This window comes from Typha angustifolia, chromosome 11 (assembly GCF_048772165.1).
Source record: "Typha angustifolia cultivar Huaian chromosome 11, ASM4877216v1, whole genome shotgun sequence".
Classification (NCBI taxonomy): domain Eukaryota; kingdom Viridiplantae; phylum Streptophyta; class Magnoliopsida; order Poales; family Typhaceae; genus Typha; species Typha angustifolia.
Window position 1 is genome coordinate 12,122,820 of NC_133249.1, and position 24,220 is coordinate 12,147,039.

The window sequence follows — 24,220 nt, forward strand, 5'->3', positions numbered from 1 at the left end:
TTCATACGTTCTACTTCTTTTAGATACATGAAGCCAAACAACCACCAACATACTCCTACAAATGATAAGGAGAATACATGTGAAAACATAACATTCTATATCTTTCCATGTAATATTCATATCATTACATATTTCACACTTGAACAATGAACATGAGACAACATACAGAAATAAGAGTGCTCCTAGCACAACAATCCCTAGAGCTCTCCATTGACGACAGAGATTTGCACACTTCCAAGCTTTCACTTAAGCCCTCTTATTCTTCCATATATCTTCAAGCTCTTTAGCAAAAACCCTCTCTTGGCCAACTATAATTGTGATATGATCCTTCTTATCAAAGACCTTAACACGAGCCCTAGGTATTTTGGACCCAACTGCATAAGAACAATCAACAGGAAGGAGCTCATCCTTCTGGCCATGGAATATTGTGATGTTGCAACTCAGTCGATCCCTTACTATGTCAAGATAATTCTCCATTTTTGTTGCACTCCCACAAATGATGTTGTGCAAAGTGTGCCATGCAGCATTGTGAGTATGACACATGAAGCTTTCAATCAAGTAGGTCTTCATCCTGCATCAATATATTAGAAATGTCTCATTAATGCACAAACTTACCTGGATTAGATAGAAACTAATTAGATTCATTTACATCATTTGTATGAAAAAAGAAAATGAATTTTGGCTTTACTTAGCAGCATGGTTTGAAGTTTTACCCGAGATGAAACAGTAATAACCAAAACTTAACGAAAGGTGAAACTCATTGATTATGACCGGAACTATCAAAGATATTTAGTTTAATATTTATTTTTGGATCATAATAGGCTAAAATTATATTATTTTAGCTTAAACTATTTATTTTATCTAAGAGTTAAAACTAAAACTAATCAAAATCAAAACTTTGAACCATGCTTTCATGAAATTTGTAGATAGTAAATAAGAATTTTGTACGTGCATGTCATGTAATCCAGTAAAGTATAACAATCCAGTAAAGTATAACCGGATTTATTTAGTTCTGTAGAGTAAATTCCTGTAACGTTGTCTCATATTGTTATCCTTCGAAACAAAAAGAAAAAACTTGATAGATGAATTTCCTTATTGACTATAGAAACTATTCTTGATGAAGAATAATATGAGAATGAATAATGTAAAAAGTAGCCGACCACAAAAGAACAAGCCATTAAGGATGCACAATATTTACATATAGGAAAGTGAGTGCCAAGTTTCTCTTTAATAAATAACTTGCACTATATAGGATGTTTGACTTAGGTCTCAAGTTTCATGTGCATTATTTGCACTTTTAGCTTGTAGGTAGAGTGAGGTGTTGTAGAGAAGTCCATTGATATTCACATTTGACAAGACCACACTCAACTCCTCTCTCTTGTGGAAGCAACTTATTAGTCACCTCTCCATGTATCGCTATGGCAAGAATAGACTCCACCTATTTAACCAATGCCCTTTTGCATTCCCCTACCTTCCTAACTATTTCATAGGATGAACATAGTTGTTCACAGTTAACATGAATGGATGATATAGTAATAAGAATAGTTCTAATTTAATTTATAACCCATTTACACGTATAACCCACGTGATTTGGTCCCACATATCATAAATTGGGTGAAAAAGTTGGTGTGCAAAACGATTTTTAATTAACAAGTTAATACAAGTCGTGCTTATTCTAATTATAAATATCACAAACAATTATAATAGATGCATCACTGTTGCATGCATAGATGTGTACAATTCAACAGCCGCCCCCACCGCTCCATATTGTTATAGAGCTAGTTACAAAACGAATGGCATCTTAATGGATCCTAATTATAATTATAGTTAATACAACTCGTGCTTATTCTAATTATAAATATCACAAACAGTCATAATACATGCATCACTGTTGCATGCATAGATGTGTACAATTCAATAGCCGCCCTCACCGCTCCATATAGTTATAGAGCAAGTTACAAAATTAATGGCATTTTAATTGGTCCTCCTCTTTTACGTGAGATTCTTATATGGATATATAAATAAGTTAAGTGGGGTCCTAACCAATAACATCTAGTATCTCACCGCCTAATAAAAGCAGGTTGGCATATGGGAAAATATTTGTGCGTTTTTAAGCCTTATCGTCGCACTAAATGATGCCCTAGAAAAAGTTAAAAAAAGTTCATGCACTTACCATAAATACTAAGCTAACATCATATGATGCGATTACATTAATTTGATAGCGAAGTGTGTCGCTAATAAGTGGCCGGCTGCCGTACCTATTCCGAGTTAGAAACTTGAAGAGTGAGTCCCACAGGCGGTGGTGCTTGCAAATCGTCAGGCAGATGGTGCGGCTCACGTGCTCGTACCAGCACGCCATCGACCCCCCGAAGGCTATCGCCGGCCACACCCGTCGGGGCGCCACCCGCCGCATCACGTACTGCGACGCCGCCCCTTCCATGCCCTTCGGTACTGGGAAGTACGGCTGTACCCAATGCTCCGCTGTATTATTATTATTGTCTATCTATAATAGTTATTAAGTTAAAAAAGATTCTTAGAAGTAATGTACCGGCGCGAGTAGAGTCAGTGACTTGATGGCGTCCGGGTACTTGACGGCGAGAGCGAGGGCGAGAACGGAGCCGAGAGAATGCGCAACGATATGGAAGGACTTGACTTTGTACCGCTGGAGCACCGACTTGTCGATCATCTCGACGTGCTCGCGGAGCGTGTACAGTGAGTCGGCCGGCTTCGGGCTCCGGCCGAATCCTAGTAGATCGACGGCGAACAGACGGTAGGTCGACTTTGTTTCCTCCGAGAACACGGGGAAGACCGTCTCCGTCCAGAATAACGATGATGATATGAATCCGTGGATGAAGACTACATCCTCCTCCGCAGTTGCTCCGCCTTAATAATCAAGTTCACCCAAAATGAATCAGATTGCTAGCACAATTAAACGTTTTGTACACTGTGACGCGTTACCTTTTGGCTCCTCGACGTGCACATAAAGGTGGGAACCGCTCGGACTGGAGCTCCAGGAATTACAAGTCTTGCAATCACAGTCGGACCAGCATGGATCCGGCAGGGGGCGGCGCCGGCCGATCTTACCTTTGATCATCTCCGCAATGCCGGAGCTGATGGTGAACGTAGTGGTAGCAGGGGAGCTTGCCGTCCTCGTGACCTCCTTCACGACCGACGGGCGGGCGTACAAAGTATCGGAGATGTCCTCCAACTGAAGCCTGGTAGAGCAAAGCCGAAGCACTTTTGGTCCGGTGGTCTTCGCCACGACCATCGCGCCGCTGCTCGCAATCGTGTTCTTAGAAGACGAGCAGTAGCACGGCTTCCACTCGGCCTCGACGAAGTAGTCGATGAGTTTGTAGACAATGCAGAGCACGACGTCTAACACGTCTAGAAAAGAGAAGACAACAAAGCTCACCGCAATGTTCAATGCCCTCCCGACTAGAGCCAGGAGGGTAATACTACTACTACTACTACTACTACTACTACTACTACTGCAACTACTCTTTCCAACACCAGCCATTAATTTCCACACTACTCTCCTTGGCTAAGTGGGAGTAGTGCTTGAGTTAATGGGGCGTGTCTTCTTACTCTTTATTTGGCTTGTTTGGTGGGGTTCTTTGCAAAAATAAGAAGAAGAAAAGTAGTAAGGTAGGAGAAGAAGGCAGGAGCTATACGTTTGAGTAATCCCAGTACTGGAATGGGATTTATAAAGGAGGAGCTAAACGAGGTTGGAGGTGGATGCTTCTTGGAGTGGAGAGGGGTTTGATTAGTTTAATTACGGAAGGTTTAATGGAGAGAGAGAGGGAGAGAAAAATTAATTGGTGACATTTAAAACGGTTGTTGGGCTGTAGGAAAAGAAGGGTAGTTGGTGGTTGAGCTCGGCGTCTAGCGAAGAGAATTTGGTTTTCCAAGAAGCAAATGCTAGTTTGGAACGGCTTTTGCGTCCAAGTTAATGTGCTTCAATTTCTAGTCTTGCCGATATGGGTAACATCGGATTAGGAGGAAGGTTAAGAACTAATTAATTCTTTTACACATTATTACGGATATGATATTGATAGAAATTTTTAAGACGATGTTGGTTCTTTTTTATATCATCTTACCATATTACCCCTATGAGATGAATCATTTCTATAGATTTAATATAACTAGACAAAGAAAATTTATCTATACACAAACTATCACTAAAAATATATTATTATGATAATATAAAATTGTTTTCAAAATAACAGTAATGAAGCATACTATATAATAATAAATAGATGTTAAAAAATTATTTTGGTAAAGGTAGTTTTCTATAATATAGTATTTTTTATTCATACTTTATAATAATATTTATTAGGTTATAGTAAAATGTTATATTTATTATTTTATAAGGATATATTCGTTATTTTGGATAGTATAAAGAGGCAACTACATTGTGTGTAACATTTTCACACACGTCTACTTAAATACATGTATAAACTATTATATTATCTCTCTTGTTAAGAAACAACTAAAGTGTGTATAAATGAGTGTTTATTTATATATAAGAGAGATAAATAAGTACCACACCAACCAAATTCTACCGACTTCTTATGTTATCTTAAGATAGGTTTATACCTCATTTAATTAATGAGGACACGGTTAACAATGCTAAAAAAGAATTGAGTGTGGAAGTGTGAAAACGTATAGAGATTTCTATATTGAGCATATTTATCGTCAACCATCGGGCCCCTTGGAACATTATATACCTCAAACAATCTAGAATTGCCCCAAGAATGCGTTTTTATCATGGCATAATATAAAGGCCACACGAAATATAATCATTTAACATGATTAACATGGAATTAGTGCTATCATTGATATATATATATATATATATATAGAGAGAGAGAGAGAGAGAGAGAGAGAGAGAGAGAGAGAGAGAGAGAGATTATTGAGCTTTTCTAATGAATCAAAAAGAAAAACAAGGGAAAAGAGTTTTCATAACTGCACAAGTGTTTGGGAAGGTCAAAACTAGTGAAAGTCTACTTCGTTAGAGTGATAATCTTTCGCTGAGAAAGGATAAAAGGGAAATAATATTTACTAAGCAAAAATTATTATGCACATAAAAAGCTTTTCAAAAAATGATAAATAAAGGCACAGTATAAACTTCACATGATGCGTGGATAAATCTCTCGACTCTATGCAAATCACTTTTGCTCACATGTGTGATGCAATTGAAGGAATCTCTTCTTCTTGCTCAACGTGACTCCCAATTAGTTGTCGACTTCCTGCACTCCGTCAAATCTCTTGCTGACAGACTTGTCGTGATTAACACTCCCTTTTCTGATAATGATATAACTCTCAATGTTTTATATAGCTTAGGTGTAAACTCTAGATATATTTAGGGCTATCAAAATATATGAGCGGTTCGGCCTCAGGCTTAGCTCATATAAAAGCTTGAGCTCGACTCGGCCCGACTAGAGCTGAGTCAAGCTCAAGCCGGATTAGAAGGCTCGAAATCAATTTCGAGCAAAGCTTGATCGGGAGCTGACTCACTCAGGCTCGACTCGATAGGCTCAGTATATAAGGGATTCTCAAATTGGAAACCCTAGCCTCTCCTAAGTCCCAATTTCCAAATGTAGCCGAACAAATCTCCTTAGCGCTTCCTCAATCCTCACTCGCTTGGTCGCTCCAATCTTCCTCCTCCATCGTCGACCCATTGCCTCATCCTTCTTCACCGTCAGCTCTCCTCCTCCTCCTCCTTCGGCAAGCCAACTCCTCCTCCTCAAGCCACCGGACGTTGCCCTATGCTCATCTTCCTCAGGTTGCTGCCCCGTGCTCGCCTTCTTCCTCAAGTTGCCACCTTGTCTTCCTTGGCCCGTCGCCTCGTCCTCCTCGGCTTATCACCTTGTCCTTCTCCACCATCAGCCCATCGCCTCATCCTTCTCTATCGTCGGCCCACCTCCTCCTCTTCAAGCTGTCGCTGCCTCTTGCTCATCTTTCTCCTCAATTAGTCCCCCTGCGCTCGTCTTCCTTCTCAAGCCACCACCTCGTCATCATCCTCCTCTTATAGCTTATTTGTGGGTTAGCTCGGGCTCAATCTGGTTTGGTTCGGCTTGGCTTAAATAAGGCTTAATAATAGGCTCACTTCAGGCTATAGCTTGGCTCAAGATTGGTTTAGCTTGACTAAGCTCGGCTAGAGTTGAACTGAGCCGAGCTTGAGCAAAGTTACAAGGCTCGAATTTAATTTTGAGCCAAGCCTAAATTGGAGCTGGCTCACTTAGGCTCTGCTCTTTTACACCCCTAAATATATTGAGGCTCTTGTTCTTGTAAGGGAAAAGTCTCTCTCTTGAAGAATTTTGCATGTGTTAGATTTTATTTGTATTAATATAATTGATAAATTATTTTTTAAAACATAATTTATATTCATGTAAAATGTCTAAATTTTATATATGAGCATATAAACAAGTTACAAAATATTTGATAAAAAATATTGAAGTAGAAGATTAATTTGAAGTCAGAGTGTGATTGAAGTACTTAAACAGTGTCATGAAGGTTAGAGTAGTATGAAATCTATCACGGGAAGCAGTGTGTTACTAGGTCTAGCAAGCAAGGTTTGTACAGATTGAGTGATGGGAATCACTGGGTGATTTGTAAGTTTCTTGTTAATTGCTATAGATTTTAGTGATTGGTTTCAATCTGTAGATTTTTACTGGTTTGGAGTTTCTTTTTAGGTAAAATTTTTTGTGTTTGATGTTTCATTCTTTATTTTCTGCATACTATTATCGATAATGTATAATAGATAATATTAGGACTTTTTTTGTTTTTTAATTAATATCATAGCATACCTAAATATTCGCATAAGTTCTTTAGTTTTTTTATTTGGTATCAGAGCAGGCTCTCTTAGCTTAGAGAAAGATCTTTTAGTTGATGAATTTTTTAAGAGAAGATATTGATAAATCTCCAATGTTAGATAGATCCAAAAATTTATGTTAGAAAGATAGGATGTATGCTAGAATATGATGAGGATAATTGGCATTGAATTGATAAGACTTCTAATGAAAATGATTAAGGATTTTTTAAAAAATCATAAATGTAAACGAAGAAAACCTAGAAGTAATTATAAAGGTGGAGTAATTCAATGTTATGAATGCCAAGGGTATGAGCATATCGCTCATGAATGCTATAATCGTTTTAAGGAAAAGGGCAAAACTTTGCAAGCCACTTGATACTAATGATTTTGATGATGACTATTTTTAATCGAGAAGAAAGGTATATCGCTTTCACTATTTTTTTTATTATCTAGTGAAGTTTCTAATAAATATTTGAGTGCAGATGAACAAGATTCAAATGTTACAGATTATGGAAATAATTCAGAATTACAAAGAGCTTATAATGAATTGTACAAAGAATTTTACAAGAGAAAAAAGATTAATCTGAAACTTGCAAAACAACGCAAAGTGCTGAAAGAAAAAAGAAGTCAAAATGATAGAGCATTATGCATTAATGCCGAGATTGGATTTGATAAATTTTCTGTTAAGTCTAAAAATTTGCACACTCAAGAGATAGGGCAAGACTTTACAAGCCACTTGAGATACTGATGATTTTGATGACGACGACTTTGAATCGAAAAAAAAAGTATATCACTTTCACTATTTTTTAATTATCTATTGAACTTTCTAATAAATATTTGAGTGCAAATGAACAGAATCCAGATGCTATAAATTTTGAAGATGATTTAGAAATACAAAGAACTTACGATGAATTGTACAAAAAATTCTACAAAAAATAAATGATTAATCTGAAACTTGCAAGAAAACGAAAAGTGATGAAAGATATAAAGACTCGTAGAAGAAAATTTAAAGTTTCAAGAAAAATTAGATAACATTATCTTAAACTCAAACTCTTTAATTTATGAAAGTTCTTCATTACGAGATAAAGTTAAATTTTTTGAGGTTAATGTGCATGAGCAAATTCTTCTTAAAGAGACTTAAATTGATAGGGTCAATTGTCTTAATAATAAGCTATATAATGTTAAGATTGCACTTGACAAATTTTCTATAGAGTCCAAAAATTTGAAACAACTTGTATCACAAAGGAAGGGCTAGGATATAATAACAAATTATCAAATCATTTCGAAAGTAAAATGTAATGTATATTCTTCTTTTTATTTTGTTCGATCGTCTTGTTATTATATTAATACTTCTCATATTGATTATAAAACAAATGTTAAGAAATATAATGAGAAGTGTATGAGAATGCTAAGATATATAAGAATGAATATAGTGGTTGGAATACAAAAATCTAAATATGCTTCTTATAATGGGTTGAAAATTAGACAAATTTATTTAAGGAAAGAAGACATTTTCTCACCTCGGATCCCTTAGTGGGATATGTTAGTGAAGAGTTCAATTACTTATTTATATTCCATAGCTATATATATATATAATTTTTGAGTTTGAGATTATTTTTTATATTGGTTAATAATTTATGCATTTTAAGATTTTTTTTAGGTTTATGATTTCTCATTTTCATTTTTGTTTTGGATTATAGATGGTTTTCTTTACAAACAAAAAAAATGTAAAAATTAAAACTTTGATGTACTTATTGATTAATAGCGACTCTTACGACATGAAATCATCTTATTATAGAGTTATTATCGGAGTCATAGTCACTTGTGTTAATAATTTATAAATTATCTCTAAGTATCTTGTTTACTCTTAGATATTCTTTATCACCTTCTATACATATCCATTGTAGTTATTGTGATTCAATCTTTATGTAAGCATTATTTTATTAGATAATTTTAAGATATCTTTCTCAAGATATTTAAATCTTTCTTAACATATATATACACAACATATACTTATATATAATATTTAACATACAATACAACTGAGACAATTCTTCCATTTCGAATTCAAATGGGATTATTCTGAGATTGCTGAAGAGACTCATATCATAATAATAATTTAACTTGAATGTTGTTTAAGTTATCACTTTTCTTCAAAAAATAATAATAATAATAATAATAATAATAATAATAATAATAATAATAATAATAACTCCTTCATATTTAAGTTTCCTTTTACTGTTTTCCTAGTATATCTTGAGAATTCCTGGCCAAAGTTAGATATTATTTTGAGGTGAATAATTAGATGTACCATAGATATAAACATTGATTATTTTTATTAACAAGTCTCTTTAGTCCTTCTGGTGTACTTGTTTGTTAACCGTGAGATTTGTTGGTAGTTTACCCACCGGACCATCTTATAGATAATAAAAAGACATGGAGCCATAATGTAGGCCTTCTCTTTATTAGTCCCTAAAAAATGGTGCACATTTATGACATACTTCGTAAAGAGACAAGATCATATTCTTTCATCTTTCTTTCATCAAATTAAATTCATGAAAATGTCTATACCCTGCATTAATTATTGGTGGTATTACAATTAACTTGTTGTCACACTACCCTTGTCCTAATAAGAGTGTAAACAGAAATATATCTTTTTACTCCTCCTCTGTGGTTAAGTTAATTAGCTCTACCTTTCCCTCACTATTATCTCTGAATAAAAATTGGCCAAAGCTACATTTAAATTTCTATCAAACTACAGTGGAGGAGCGAAATATAATTTCTCTAGTTTGTAATTCTCCTTTTGGTTTAGATCAATTTCACAAGTGCAGACCAAAAATAACGGTGCAAATATTGGAATCAATGTGATTCATTAATGCTTACATATTATATTGTAAGTTACTAAATGACTAAACTATCCATACTGTTCTCAAATTAGATTTACACATGAAAAAAACTGTAGTTATTATGGTATAATATAACTCTCCATAGCCCAAATGAAGTAGCATCAAATTTCATGATATATATTATTAACGCTTGTAGTAAATTAATCTGCTACTTCTGCCAAATGGTTCCATGAATGCATCAAAGGTTGATGTGCCACCGAACCAACTTGACATCATCTTCTTCTTTTCTATTTAAGAGCCCAAATTTTTAGATGGAAAGTATAACACCTCGTCTTGTGAGACTGAAACATATGGCATGCTTGTGGGCCTGAAACAAGCTCATAATTTATGTCCATCTCCAACAGCAAGCTGTTCCCCATTTATAATTATCATACTACCAACTAATCTCTGAACTCTTCACTTCAGTGTGAAGTGTTTTGTAGTAGTACTTGGCTTCATGAATCATGATAGCCATAATAATTTACATAAATAAATATCATCTGCTAGGAAAGGATGGGAAGAATCTATCTCCTTGTAGCTGGAGTACAAGCCTTAATTAATTGCTCTATGTCACATATTCAGTGTTAAACTGGCAATATGGCAACTCTTTCAATCATTTTTTTCTTTCTATTTTGCTTTCTTTTCGTATTTTGATTTTGGTGCTGATTTTCTCTAGCAACTTTATAATTCTTTACTCTCTTCGAATATATTTTCGAAGCAGAAAAATGAATAACTCAGATTAATTCACCTCCGTGATACAGTGCATTTATGAGGCGATAAATTTAGAATACAGAAGTTAAATGATAAATACTTATATAATAAAATATAAGAGCAAAATGGGTGTACATTATTTTTTTTATTATTAACTAATGTTTTCTTGTATTTTTCTTTGGAGCATCCGTATCCATATCAACATTCCCATCTCATCCACGTCAAAATTAGTGGATTGTGTTTCAAAGTCTTTGGTTGTCTTTGTAACATGTTCTACAAACCGCGTAGGAATTAATTAATCAATGACATGACGATATTTGATAAGATCACAACGTCTCACCTAGTGAGATGGAAGAAGTCGACAAAGGAAAATTTTGATTAGCTTTATTTTCTTTGAAATTAGTATTGTGTTCTCCATCATAGACATCTACATCCTAAAGCAAGTGAGATCCCTGAGGAAATTAAGAATTTTAAATCTAAATGTATCAATCGACTGTTACGCCATATGAGATTATGGATCCCAAGAGAATTAAGAAATGCAAAGTACTGCATCAATTCGCCATTCCTTATAAAGACATGAAGCTTGAATAGATCTTACACATTGAATGTCCATTCAGTCAACTCTACCATGTTCTACTCTTTCTCTCTCTTCTTCTTCTTCTTTATTTATTTATTATTTATTTATTTCTATAAAGAATGTCAATAGACCACTGTCATAGAGTTAGGTAGAATTATAGATGGCGTCTAGCTGTTCACCTGACCAGTGGTCAGAAGACCTTCGGCGAACGGAATGCTGAGCTAGGTTATGCACAAGGAAGTTGTTTCACCTGCTAGTAAACCCTAGCTTAATCCAAGAGCACTTAGAGGGCACGTGTTTACAATCAAACACTATATGATGGATTATCTAGTCAGAATTAGCCACATGGTCGTTGATCTAGCTAATAGATAACTAGCTATCTCTAAAGAGCCACAACTCATTTCTTAAAGGAAATTTGGAGAGCTCGGTCAAGCCAACCATAATAGCCCACACTTTGTCCAGTAAAAGGCAAGGGCAATGTTTGAGGAAGACTGATTTAGCTAAAGGGGGAGAGTAAGGGTTAAGCCTAATATAAATACTGATATCACCGGAGTTCTCTTTGAACTATAGTATTATAGGTGAGAAAATGTATAACTAAAATTAATTCGCTTTAGTTATATAGTGTATCTTGAGGCAATAAACATCATATGTATAAGATCGACAGTAGAGACCTTTTCTAATAGGGTTTCGGGAGAAAAAAATTTTATAGCCACCCTTGGTTCTCTCCATCACCGCTAATCATACAAATGGTCTCTACCCTCTATCCTCCTTAGTGTCTTCGGCTTGGAGGAGGGGAGGGGTATTTCCTTCTCCCTTGTGACGATTTTTTATTTCTTTCTCTCTCTTCTCTTTCTCCTTTCTCTTTTTTTGCAATTTCTCATTCTCTTCCTCTCTCCTTTCTTCGTCGTTGCTGCTCACTACATTGCCGGGTTATTGTTTCTTGCATTGTCGAGGTTGCTGTTTCCTAAGTCGTAGAGGTCGCCGCTCCCCTTCCCTTGGTTGCTTCCTCCCTACGACATCGTCCTCCCTTTCCATCCATTGCCACCTCCTCTACGACAGTGCCACTCCACTCCCCTCCTCTCCATGGCCTAGCCTCTTCACTACCGTCACTCCCCCACATTCCATCACCACTACACTCTTCCTTTCCATCACGAGTGAGACTAGGAGCCATCACTGAATCAGTTATGGTCTAGGCTCTTCGGATCTGTAGGAGCAACTTCCTTAATTTTTATTTATTTTTCTCTATTTTGTGGAAATTCGCTTTTTATCTAGCCTGGATCCACGATGATCATGACGAAATCGTTAGAGATTGATCTATAGGATGGTGTAGTGAGTTGGGCAATATTCTTACTCTTTTTTTTCTGTGCACCTTTTGAACCTAATACTATGAAATTCTTCTTGTATAATTATTTTTCGCCGAGTAATGATGACTTATTTAATCTACCTCCCTTTTTCTTTTTGTCTGATTGCATAAATAAAATATCTTACTTACAGACTTTCTCTCTCTCAATAAAATAGAAAATAAACATAAAATGCATAGAGAAAATAATAAATACTCATATAATAAGCTGTTAATAATTAAAAAAATAAAATACAGGATTGAAATTACATATATTATCTTTTCATCTATAATGTTTTCTTTATCTCTTTCTTACCCACATTCACATCAAAATTAGTGTTTAGCTGTAACACCCATGGATTGTGTTTCAAGTCTTTGGTTGTCTTTTGTGACATCTTCTACAAACCGTGTAGGGATTAATTAGCTAATGACGTGACAATTATTTAATAAGATCACAACGTCGAATGTAGTCAGATTGGAACAGTCGGCAAAGAAATTTTGGCATCAAATTCATTTTCATTGAAATTGATAGACATCTACATCGTAAGCAAGTGAGATTCCCAAAGGAAATTAGGAATTCAAATCTAAATTGCATCAGTCCACGGTTACATCAAATCTAATTCCTAATTCCTAATTCCTAATTCCTAATTCCTAATTCCTAATTCCTAATTCCTATTTCCCAACAAAGGAATTAGGAATCAACTCGCTAATGCCTGATAATAAGAACATGATGCTTGAACAGGTCTTACACATTGAATGTCCTTTGAGTCAATTTCTGAATTCAATTATCGATTGCTTTACTTACCTCATTTTAATTTAAATAGTTTATTATCAACCTCTTATGTAGGATATCAGCGATTGCATTAAAAGGATTTTTCTTTAGAATATTATTGTTAGTTAGATCTTTTCATTTAAGGATGTAATCTCACTACTACTACTACTACTACTATATATTGAGCCATTCTCTCTAAGGCAAGCCATCAGCATCTTTGGTCCGGAAGAAATCTAAGCATTTTAGTCACAAGCTAGTGTTTGCCGGTTTGGTGCAAGTATGCTAAAAGACTTGGTGAAAGATTTCTACACTTCAAACAACAAATAAATTACTATGTGTGGTTGATTCACCCTACCCTGTTTCTATCCTTAGAAGAAAAGTAGGTATGTGGAAATTAGTTCACTAAGTGTAACCAATGCAGTCAGACAAGTATACAATTTCGGAGGAGATAGAATTCCAACACCAATTAGGTTTAGAGATATGAAAGGTATAAGTCCAAGTCAAAAAAAAAAAAGAAAAAGAACCAGAATGTGTCGATAGTGATTAAGTAAATAACAATATGATTAACTATTTTTGTGAAGTAAAAGACCTCTATTAATAGATAAGCACTATGCTTCGGATCAACTCCTCAACCATAATAGGTTGATAGTGATAGATGGATGATTTAGCTCCTCCATAATTCTATTATCCTCGGTTGAAGCTCGAGTATTCAAAAAAATGCTCATCATAGTTCAATAAATATGCTTTGTGAGTGAACTAGAAAACTCTCTAAATTGGGACTAAATATTTCGAGTTCTCACTTGCACGGCTGCTCCACCCTTTGTCCTTAATTTCTTTAAAAAAAGATAAAAAAATACCTGAGTTTTATAATAGGGGAATTAAAAAAAAACCATCAAAGTTCGTTTTAGAACCTAAACTTTCTTTTGCTGTCATAAGAGTACTCTTAGAGTGACATCCAGATGCCAGTGACTTTGTCTAAATGCGGTTATAAAAATTGCAAGCTAAAACTTAAAATATGTTTGTTCCGTCTTGATTTCTTTACACGATACAAACAAAACAAGCCTGTTTATGAAAAAAAGAAAAAAAAAGAAAACGTCTGTCCATGAAAAACCTTTGCATTAGTTCAGTTCAATGGAAGGGTGGCCCAATTATGCTACTCACATTTTGGCATTTCTCAAGTGTTGTATTCAGCTTTGCTTCACCTATTTACAGACCCATTTTAAGTTTCCTTTCATTGATGGCAGAATCACGGGCTTGGGCCCTCGGTCCAACTTAGACTACCTTTAGATTGAGTCCAACTAGAGTAATAGATGAGGAAAACTTAGACACAAAATCTAATAGAATTAGATATTATTCACTTCTTCCCTTAGATTTCTCTTACCTGTTTCTATCCAAAGATTGTCTCATAATAAAATTTTGTCGATAATTTAGGGAATAATTATGTACTAAAAAATAGTTTAAAATGTCATTGTGAAAAGAACAATAGTTTAGAAAGGTGAAAAGTTAATTATCCGACTATTTAATTGTTCTCATTCCTATTCATGACTCTCTTCTAAAATATAAACTCTATACTATGGTGAAATTATGCATACCTATGATATGGTATTAATGAAATTAATTTTCATTAAAGCTTGAAATTAACTTGGTTCGATCAAGCTCTACTCGATTACAATTTACACCCCTAGTCCCATTCTGGATCTGGGCCAGGCCTAGCCAAAGAGATTTGGGCCATCACTATATATATATATACATATTTCACCTTCTAATCTAATCTCCATAGGAATTCGTGCGTTGTGTAAAGCAAGCAAAGGAATGGAAGATTAATATTAATTACCGAAAGTTTGTGGAAATAATTTATTCGATTAGACCCCCAAGTACTTCTTCCGATGCCTTAGTTTGGGACTGAAGCAAAGTGGAACATACACTAGCTTTATTCTATTTTATGATCAGTTCACCTAAAGATTAATTAGGACTGAAGTAAAGTGGAATTGAAGGCATATTAATGCACATAGAATATATAAAAAATAGGAATAGTTATATTTTGACCTCATAAATTTTTACTCGTTTTCACATAGAAAGATGAGATTCTTCGTTTATTTTTTACGGCACATTAAAATTTTAACTAGCAATTTTAATAATTAGTAAGTTATTTATACTTACCAACAAGCTAATCAAGCTGCTAATTAGTTTGCCAACAACGTTTCTATTTTTTTTTTTAAAAGGTGACCGAGTTTGATAGGGATTGAGAGGGAGAGAAATTGAGATAGAAAAATAAAAATGAAGAGAGAAATTCAAAGAAATAGTGCCATAGAATTTGGGATTGGCCATAAAATTGAGAGAGAGAGAGAGAGAGATGTGAAGATAGGAAAGAAGAGTAAAGTTGAGAGTAGGAAGGAGATTGAGATGTGGAAAAATAATAGCTATTGGGAAAGAAAATTATTAGAAGGAGTGGAAAGGTAGAGGATTAATAAAGATTGAGGGGAAGAGAGTATAAATATCTTTAACATAAGTTTAGGGAGAAAGATGAAAAGCACTTTCAGCACAAATGAGTATGAAAATTTGGTTGACTCATATGTCAATTTAAAGAAAGACAAATTGTAGGCCAATAGGAGGGTTATTTTAAATTATTTAAATAGTATAGGGTTTTAAGTATATATCTTTTCTTCAACAATATAAGGAATACTAAGTTATAATTAAGTGGGTCTCAATATAATTTAGCTAAGATCAAAAGTGATAAAAATGCTTCATCTACTACTTTAGCAGATCTATAATGTACATAAATAATTTTAAATATATATATAATATTTTTAACTAATTTTAAAGTGCGCAAATTAATTTTAAAATTTTGAGACTTTCCATATATACAATTTTTCATATATAACTAATTTTAGAGTGCGCATATTAATTTCAGATTTTTGAGACTTTCCATATATGCAGTTTTTTTATATAGAAATTTATTTATATATTTAACTATTTAAATTATATTGCTAATTCCTACTGAAAAAAAAGTCTACATTCTCTCTCTCTCTCTCACACACACACACACACACACATATATATATATATATATATATATATATATATATATATATATATGAATTCTATGTTAAAATTTTAATAAAAATTTAAATTGCTCTTATTCACATAGTAAAATTTCTAAATATTCATAATATATAAAATAATGAGAGTAATTCAGTTTGAGAGAAGTGAAAATTTAATAGTATCTCACTAAATATCAATGTTATTAAAATTCGAATTCAGGTGCCCTCTTACAATATAAGTCTTTAATTAACTGAATTCTATCTCATTACCTCTAGTGGCCTAAGATTATTCTAATATTTATATTGAAATCGATTTCTGATATTTATTATTATTTTTTTATATTATATATTATCATGTGAGTTGTCAATTGCATTAATACAGTATATTTATATCTTAAAATTAATAAGGTGGTTATCATTATCATTGCAATATATTCATAATGTCTTATTTTATTTGTTTTGGTTAACGCCATCTCCAATATTTTTTTCCTTGGATTCTCATTTTAAATGCAACCTCCTAAGCCTTTTTGCTAACTTTCTTGGATTTATATATTTTTTTCTAATACGGATTGAGAATTATAATGAACTATATATGAACATGTATCATTGGAGTAGATGGTCTACTATAATTTTTGCAAGCCTTTCTATCAATTAAAATCTTATTTTAATTTAATAATATTATAGTTATGCTAAATTTTAATTCTAGTATAAGTTACTACTATGTTTCTTTGTTGTGTAGTGTATAATAATTATACTTGATATGATATAAAGTTAAAATTATAGTTTAATAAATAACTAAAATACTCTTTATAAGATATAGATAAGAAGATGAGAGAAAAAATAAAGTGGAACGAGAGATAACGAGTGACTAAAATAAAAGTTAATTAAAGTGATATATTTTCAAAGGTTAATAATAATTAGTAAATATAAAAATGTTGAATAAAAGAGGAGAGAAAAGAAAAGTAGGTATTACTATATTAGTATTAAGATAAGTGATTATTTTCTTGTTATGCTAGTATACGAAAGTTTATACAGAATAATTTTTTTTTATTTCGCTTGCTAACGAGCTACCCACCACCACTTCTGTAAATGGGTAGAAGAAAATTTAATAAAATCAAATATGTATTATGAGTATAGGGCAATTTTATAAAATCAAATTTCTATTAACGTCATACCCATATAGATATTATAATAGTTCAATTATAATAAAATAATTCTATAGTAAAATGGATTTATTATAAAAATATGAAAAGTTAACAACGTAAATAATGCAACCAAACTAAGAAAGTACCACTATAAGGATAGTAGGAAAAATAATTACTAGATTGCTTAACACAACTAAGGACAGTTAGATGTTAGGTTAACACTCCCCCACAAACTTGACGGCTATAGGTAGACAAGTTTAGAATGTAAAAGATAATACAAATGCTTATGAAGATCTTTTTTGAAGAGATCCATTGAATAATTAAACGAAAGAATAAATAGAAAATAGTAAGTGCCTGAGGTGATATACTCTCGTACAAAGTGATAATCTAGCCCAATATATTTCATATGTGCATGGAAGGACATGATTGAGAAGCTATGTAAATTGGGCCTAGGTTGTTAAAGTGAAAAGTGGTGTGTTTTTATCATTAGAAAGGAAAGATCAAAAAGGATATAAGCTAGCCAAATAGTCTTAGCATAATTGATGGCAAGAGTGCAATATTAAAATTCGACACTTGAGAGATAGTAATTGTTTCTTAGAGGACCAGGGGATGTTATTGGGTACAAGGAAGACACATAAGCTATTGATGAAGTGACAAGTATTTAAGCAACCAGCTCAATCAACATTAGAGTAGGCGTTGAGATAAAGCGCACTAGTGAAGAGACGAAAGATGAGTCCAAATTCAATTTTAAATAATAAAGAATTCATTTGACAACAATCAAATTTCATGTGAGAGGCACTCATGAATTGGACAATATATGCATATCATAGGAGATGTCTAGTCAAGTGAGTGTCAAATATTAGAGAGAGTCAACCAACTCACAATATTCAAATGCATCCGAAAGGAGAGTACCATCTTTGATAGATAGCTAGACTTGATGTTCATCTGAGTTGAAAAGATCATACCGGGTTCAATGATGACATTTTTCCATTCTCTTCATGTTAGCCATCTTTAGCTCATTCGATGCAACAACGAGTTGTTGAGTTGGATCTTGCACTGATTACTTCTTTATCAATGTCGCTAGCTACTTCATTATTAAAACTATTTTGATTCTAGTGGAATTGAAATTGGTTATTATTTTTTATAAAAGATATTAGAGTTTTATGGTTTTGAGTGTAAGATGTTTAAAGAATTGCCTTAATAGTAAAAGTCAAATTAAGATGGAGAAACTTAATGAAGAAGAAAGTTTGAGATTTGAAGGTTTAATATTCATCTACTAAATCTCTAAGATCAACCATGACACTTTATTTTATAGAGAGAAAATCAAATAAGATATCTATTAAAGAAAGACAAAGCTAGAGTGTATGTACCAAATCCCATTTAATGCCAACTAGGTTTTTATAAAGAGAAGATTATTCAAACGAATTCCTAAGGTCTTTTATGGGTAAAATAGAGATGGATAAATGATGATAAAACTATTAGTTTATTATCCACATTGTATAGAAATTTATAATTATTTAGTCACAAATTTAGTTTACACGGAGGAAAGTTCTCTAAACATGGACACCATGTTGGGGATGGACTTTGAAAAAAAAATCAACTAAGGGGAGTTGAGGTTTGTTAAAAAATATGGTGGTACTTAATATCAGCTAATTAAGAAAAGTGGAGTAGTAAAGTGCTACGGTAGCCATCACAAAATGTATTATTGTATAAGTTATTAGGAAGTAATAATGGTGGACATTCATGTAACAATGAAAATATAGCAACATGTGAATGTATTCGCTCTCATCAAATTATTATCGGTCCTTATGAAGTTGGTGCAAGTGAAGAATGTCAAATGGCTCCTTCTTTAGATTTCAAAGTGAACTATTAAGTTTGCGGTATCAAATTAACCTAATCTAATATTTGTACTCATTTGTGTTAGTTTAATTAAACCCCATGGAATAAGTCATTTTGATTTGGGTATACTTGATTCATATAATTTGGATTTAATTGAGTTTGATATCACGAATTTAATAACCGCTAGAGTGACAGTGTAGGTTTATTTTCTATATGCTATATACCTGTTATAAAGGAAATGAATTTCTTAGTGTGAAAATGAGTTTAAGCTAGGTAATTGTATTTCTCTTAGTACATTTAACTTAAATTTAGAGAAGTTTAGTTAAATTCAGTTAGTATATCTTATTAACTCCAGATATATAAAATGATGTAGTGTTGAATACAAATTTTCTAAAAATAATAATCATTAATTAGATCCATAATATCACTAAATCTATATTTTCATTCTTTATCAATGACATCTTTACAGTTTTATTACTTGCTTTTCAACTGTATCAGTCTATCAGAGATAAAGCATTTCACTTGTTTCTTTTCCACCCCTAAATCAATTGCAGATAAATGAATAAGATGTAATCATAAAATTAATCAACCACTACATCTTTTTCTCCTTCATAGATGGACTATTTAAATATATAAATGATTAAAAAACATGCACCAAACGATCTAGATCAAATGAGACAACGCTAATTAAACAGCAGCCAATATCACGTAATCTATAAAAATAAAAATGAAAAATAAAAAATCAAGCAAACAGGACAAATTGTTATCAAGATGGTTGTTATGTTTCCTTCCCATTTTCTAATATGTATTCTTTATTACACGCACTATTCTTTATACTTAGATATATAACTTTTAATACCATAATTATGGTACAAAAATTACATTAACTACCAAAGGGACTCGTTAAGAGGCTTGGCCGAGAGGACCCAGTGCTCACCGTGGCCCCGCACCTGGAGCCCCTTGACCTTAGCGAATAGCGTCACGGCACGTCGCACCCCTCGGTTATCGGCGATGGTATGGTAGTCGTGGCCGAATAATACACCACCGGGCCGCAAAATCGCGTACGCCCGATTAATGTCCGCCCACGCCGAGTGGAAGTCGTGCCCCGCGTCCACCTCGATGAGGTCGCCGTAGATTCCCCAGTCGCAGAGCGCCGCGAGCGCGGCCGCCGTGGAGAACGGCAGCGGCACGACCCTCGAGGCCTCCCCCGCGGCAGCGACGTTGGCCATGAATTGTGGCAGGAGGAGGGAGTCGCCCCAACGGCCTGGAGGGACGTCGCGGCGGATGCGACGGCGGAAGCCGGGCCATGCCCGGAAGTCGTCGACGCAGAGGATGAGGGCGGGGAGGGAGAGGCCGCGGGTGACGGCGGCCATGTGGAGGGCAGAGGCCCCGAGGAAGGAGCCGAGCTCGATGATGGTGGAGGGGCGAAGGGATTCGATTAGGTCGCGGAAGACGGCGCCGGTGGAGCCCCAGCCCCGGGGGTTGGATCGCGGCGGGAGGATAAGCGAAGAAGTCTCCGGAGAGGGGAAACCCAAGAACGGCGAGGCGCCGTCGAAAGAATTGTTTAGGATCGTGGAGAGAATCGAGGACTGGGGGATGGGGTCGGCGCACTTGGTGCGGAAGCGGAAGAGATCTACTGATAGGGATGGAATGGTGGAGTTGGAATCAGATTGGGATGGAGAAGAGAAGGGAGGAGGAGAGGAAGAGGAGGAGGAGGAGAGGAAGCCGAGAGTGTATCCAAGGGAGAAGAGGAGGAGGGAAATGGTGGTTTGCGTAATGAGTTTGCGATAGGAGGTGGGGGAGAGGGGAGGAGATGAAGATGAAAGGGGTAGGAGACGAGGTTTCATGGCTCGCAGAGAGAGAGAGGAGTCAGAGAGAGGGAGAGAAAGAGCCGGAGAGAGGGGCAGGGTTTTGTTGGTCTGGAAGATTATTTACAGTGTTAGTTGGTCATTGATAGAGACGACTACCGCTAAAATTTATTTTGGAATTTTGTACCTCTGAATATATTATATGAATAATGCTATTTGCCCACAAACTACTCTTTACTATCTTGTTTGTTGATAGTAATAGTTGTGAAATAAAGAGAGAAAAAGATACCCCATCAACTTTATTTTCGATTTTCTATCTCTGAATACATATTATGTATAACAGACTTAATTACAATATATATGGATTATTGCTAATTTTTCTATAAATTCTCGTATTTATATTTTATAATATTTTATCCTCTTAACGGTTTAAGATCTCTCATCCTTTCTATCTATTTCGAATGATAACTTTAGGAATCATTTTTTCCTTTAAAGAATAATCATTAAAATGTTTAAAAGTGATCACACATTACTCACATAATATCACTAACAAATAAAGGTAAACAGATATAATTAAATAATAAATAAATAAATGAAGGTTCTTTTCTTTTCTTCACTAGCAAAAGTTTAGAAATTAACAACATTTTTTGAGGGATTAGTTTATATTTAAATGAGTCATGAGTGAGATAATGCTAGGAGAATGACATCCTTTTATATAGTAGTTACAAAAAGAACAATGTACTCTGTACCTGTATCTAATAACATATAGTATACGAGTCATTTATTAACACGATACATGGAAGTCAGATATTGTTCATTTATCAGCAGGTAGCCAAAGTCCAAAAGGTTGATACCAATACAAAATACCCCCCCCCATTCCAGATCGAATAGGTGTAAGATTTTTGTTGGTTTTAGGTATTGAACATATCTAGTGACTGGTTGGTTCAAGTGCTTTAAAAAAGAGTTTCCATCCAAGAAACGAACAAGATATGACGTCTAGTCCAAATCATGCAACATAACATAACTAAGGATTCGTGGTGGGTATGCATTAGTCCAGAAAGGTGTACTTGCCTTGCTTGTTAATTAGGTGCGGTGGCGAGATCTTTGCCTTTGGTTTTTATGAGACTTTATTCCCATCATTTTTTTCTATTGTCGGGAAACTTTTATGTGATTAGAATTTCCTAGCTTAGGTCATCTCTCCGGCCTAAGTCGTATTAGTTCATCATTATGATTATGAGTTTTTATTTTATATATAAATATTAGAGGGGTATTTTTAAAGCTTTATTTACGTATGTACCTTTTTAAATTTATATTTGTACATATACTTTTCAAAACTCAAGGTTTTTGAGATTTACGTTCTGAGATCTATAAGTTAAATGCCTAGTAATTTAGTAGATGAAGAGAGATAGATACTTTAAATGAATATAAAATAAATGAAAACAATAGTATTTCTGTTATTTGTAGTTAATTTAATGACTTAAATGTGAGAGGTAGTCATAAAGAAAATAAAAGTTTTAGGGGGTATCTATTTAAAAATCAAATATTTTAAGAGATATAATGTGAATATCAACTTTGAAGGGGTATAAATACAAGTAAGAGATTATAGAAGGATGTACATGCAAAGAAAATCATTTTTTTGTAAGATGGGAAAGAGTCAGTATATCATATTTTATCGACATTGTGTCTCATAATTCTTCTGTCAATAAATTAAGAGTTTATTATTATTATTATTATTATTATTTTACACTCTTAAAAAAATTCATTATTTGCTTGTATATATCTCTAAATTTGACTATTTATATGTATATCCTTCGGAATATATATTATTTGCGTACATATCTATTAGTTGCTTTTCAAGTTAAATCTTAATAATTTAATAGAAAATAATAAAACATACCATTAACTAAGAAAATTATAAAAGTTAAAATAATGATATTTTTGTCTTTGCATGTCTATATTATTTTAAATTTTATCTGTCGGTTAAGTCCAAATAGTATCCATACAAAAGTTTTGAGGGATATACATGCAAATAAGGGTATGTATAAAATTTTTATTAAGTATAAACTTTTTCACTCTTGGAAGTGAGACTAAACCCACCGGCCACTCCGTCGCCACCACACCACCACCATAGCTCTCCCTCTCTCTCTAATTTTCTCTTTCTTTTTCTTTCTAATTTTCTCTTTCTTTTTCTCTCATTCTCTCATTCTCTCATTTCTCTCTCTTCCTCTAGTTCCTTCGCCTGGCTCAGACCACTTAGAATAGCTGCCATTATCATACGATATACTTGATTATCGAGTAGTTATTATGAATCACATATAATTGCATGTGATATCATAGCATGGTCATGATCAACATACATTATTCATGTTATACTTGAGAGAGTTATGATAATAGTATGACTAGAGATTTATGCATACATTGATAAGAATTATATATTTGATCAGTTATATTAGGATATCTATTATATATTTATATATTATTGAGGATATATTTATATACTCATTCATGGCATAATGCTTATTTCTGATTCATATAATTTAGTATATAAATTTACTCTTTATTTGGAATCACTAATTTAAAATAAGGTGGTCTATTCACTCCGCCTTTAGCTCATGACCTCATTTTTTATTTTAAAAAAAAAACTAGTTAAGCAGATTGAGAGGGACGCTCCTCTAGGGACCTTGCTAGTGTGAGGAAGTAGAATACTATTAGTGCGATATGTTAGATAAGTTGATATTATATGATGTATCAGTTTTTTTACAGTATTGTCTATATCTTTGTTGTTACTATAAATATGCAACTTTATACTTAATGTATTATGTATATATAACTGTTGTATATATATAATAGTGAGATGCTCTTAATAATATATTATAGCTTATGTGGAGTCCTATTAAGGTTATTAGTATTTTGTTGATACCATTATGTTAGCCATTTATTGTTTAGATGTTGATGATTAAATTATGGTATTGATATATGATTTACTTGATCATCAGCAATTAACTAGGTTGCCTTGTGCATTGCATGTGCCGTGTGGGCTCGTGACCCTCATATAATCCCTTGTCCTCGTATTTATTTATCATCTGCTTCTAAATCCTTTTTTTTTTCTCCTTAACGAGGAAAATGTACGAGGAAACTTGAGAGGTTTCTCTATGGGCACTGATCAGCCCAACCTTAATCACTTGCTATTTGCGGATGTTATTCATATTATGGCTGAAGTTAGCCAAGCCTCGACAAAAGCTATTAAACTAGTGCTTGATAAATACAATACATTGACTAACCAAAGAAT

The 24,220-nt window shown here is 33.8% G+C and overlaps 2 protein-coding genes across 2 annotated transcripts; both read right to left on the reverse strand.

The window, feature by feature from the left end:
* Positions 1–32: 32 nt before the first annotated feature.
* LOC140769449 (probable lysophospholipase BODYGUARD 3) lies at positions 33–3,682 on the reverse strand. Its single transcript, XM_073110128.1, has 4 exons — positions 2,959–3,682; positions 2,549–2,883; positions 2,259–2,464; positions 33–571 (listed from the first exon to the last, which is right to left on the reverse strand). The coding sequence occupies exons 1-4, from the start codon at positions 3,515–3,517 to the stop codon at positions 247–249; spliced, it is 1,425 nt and encodes a 474-aa protein (XP_072966229.1). The 5' UTR covers positions 3,518–3,682; the 3' UTR covers positions 33–246.
* A 16,040-nt stretch (positions 3,683–19,722) lies between these two features.
* On the reverse strand, positions 19,723–21,102 carry LOC140770675 (uncharacterized). The gene has a single exon (XM_073111923.1). The coding sequence runs from the start codon at positions 20,968–20,970 to the stop codon at positions 20,011–20,013; it is 960 nt and encodes a 319-aa protein (XP_072968024.1). The 5' UTR covers positions 20,971–21,102; the 3' UTR covers positions 19,723–20,010.
* Between the last annotated feature and the right edge of the window lie 3,118 nt (positions 21,103–24,220).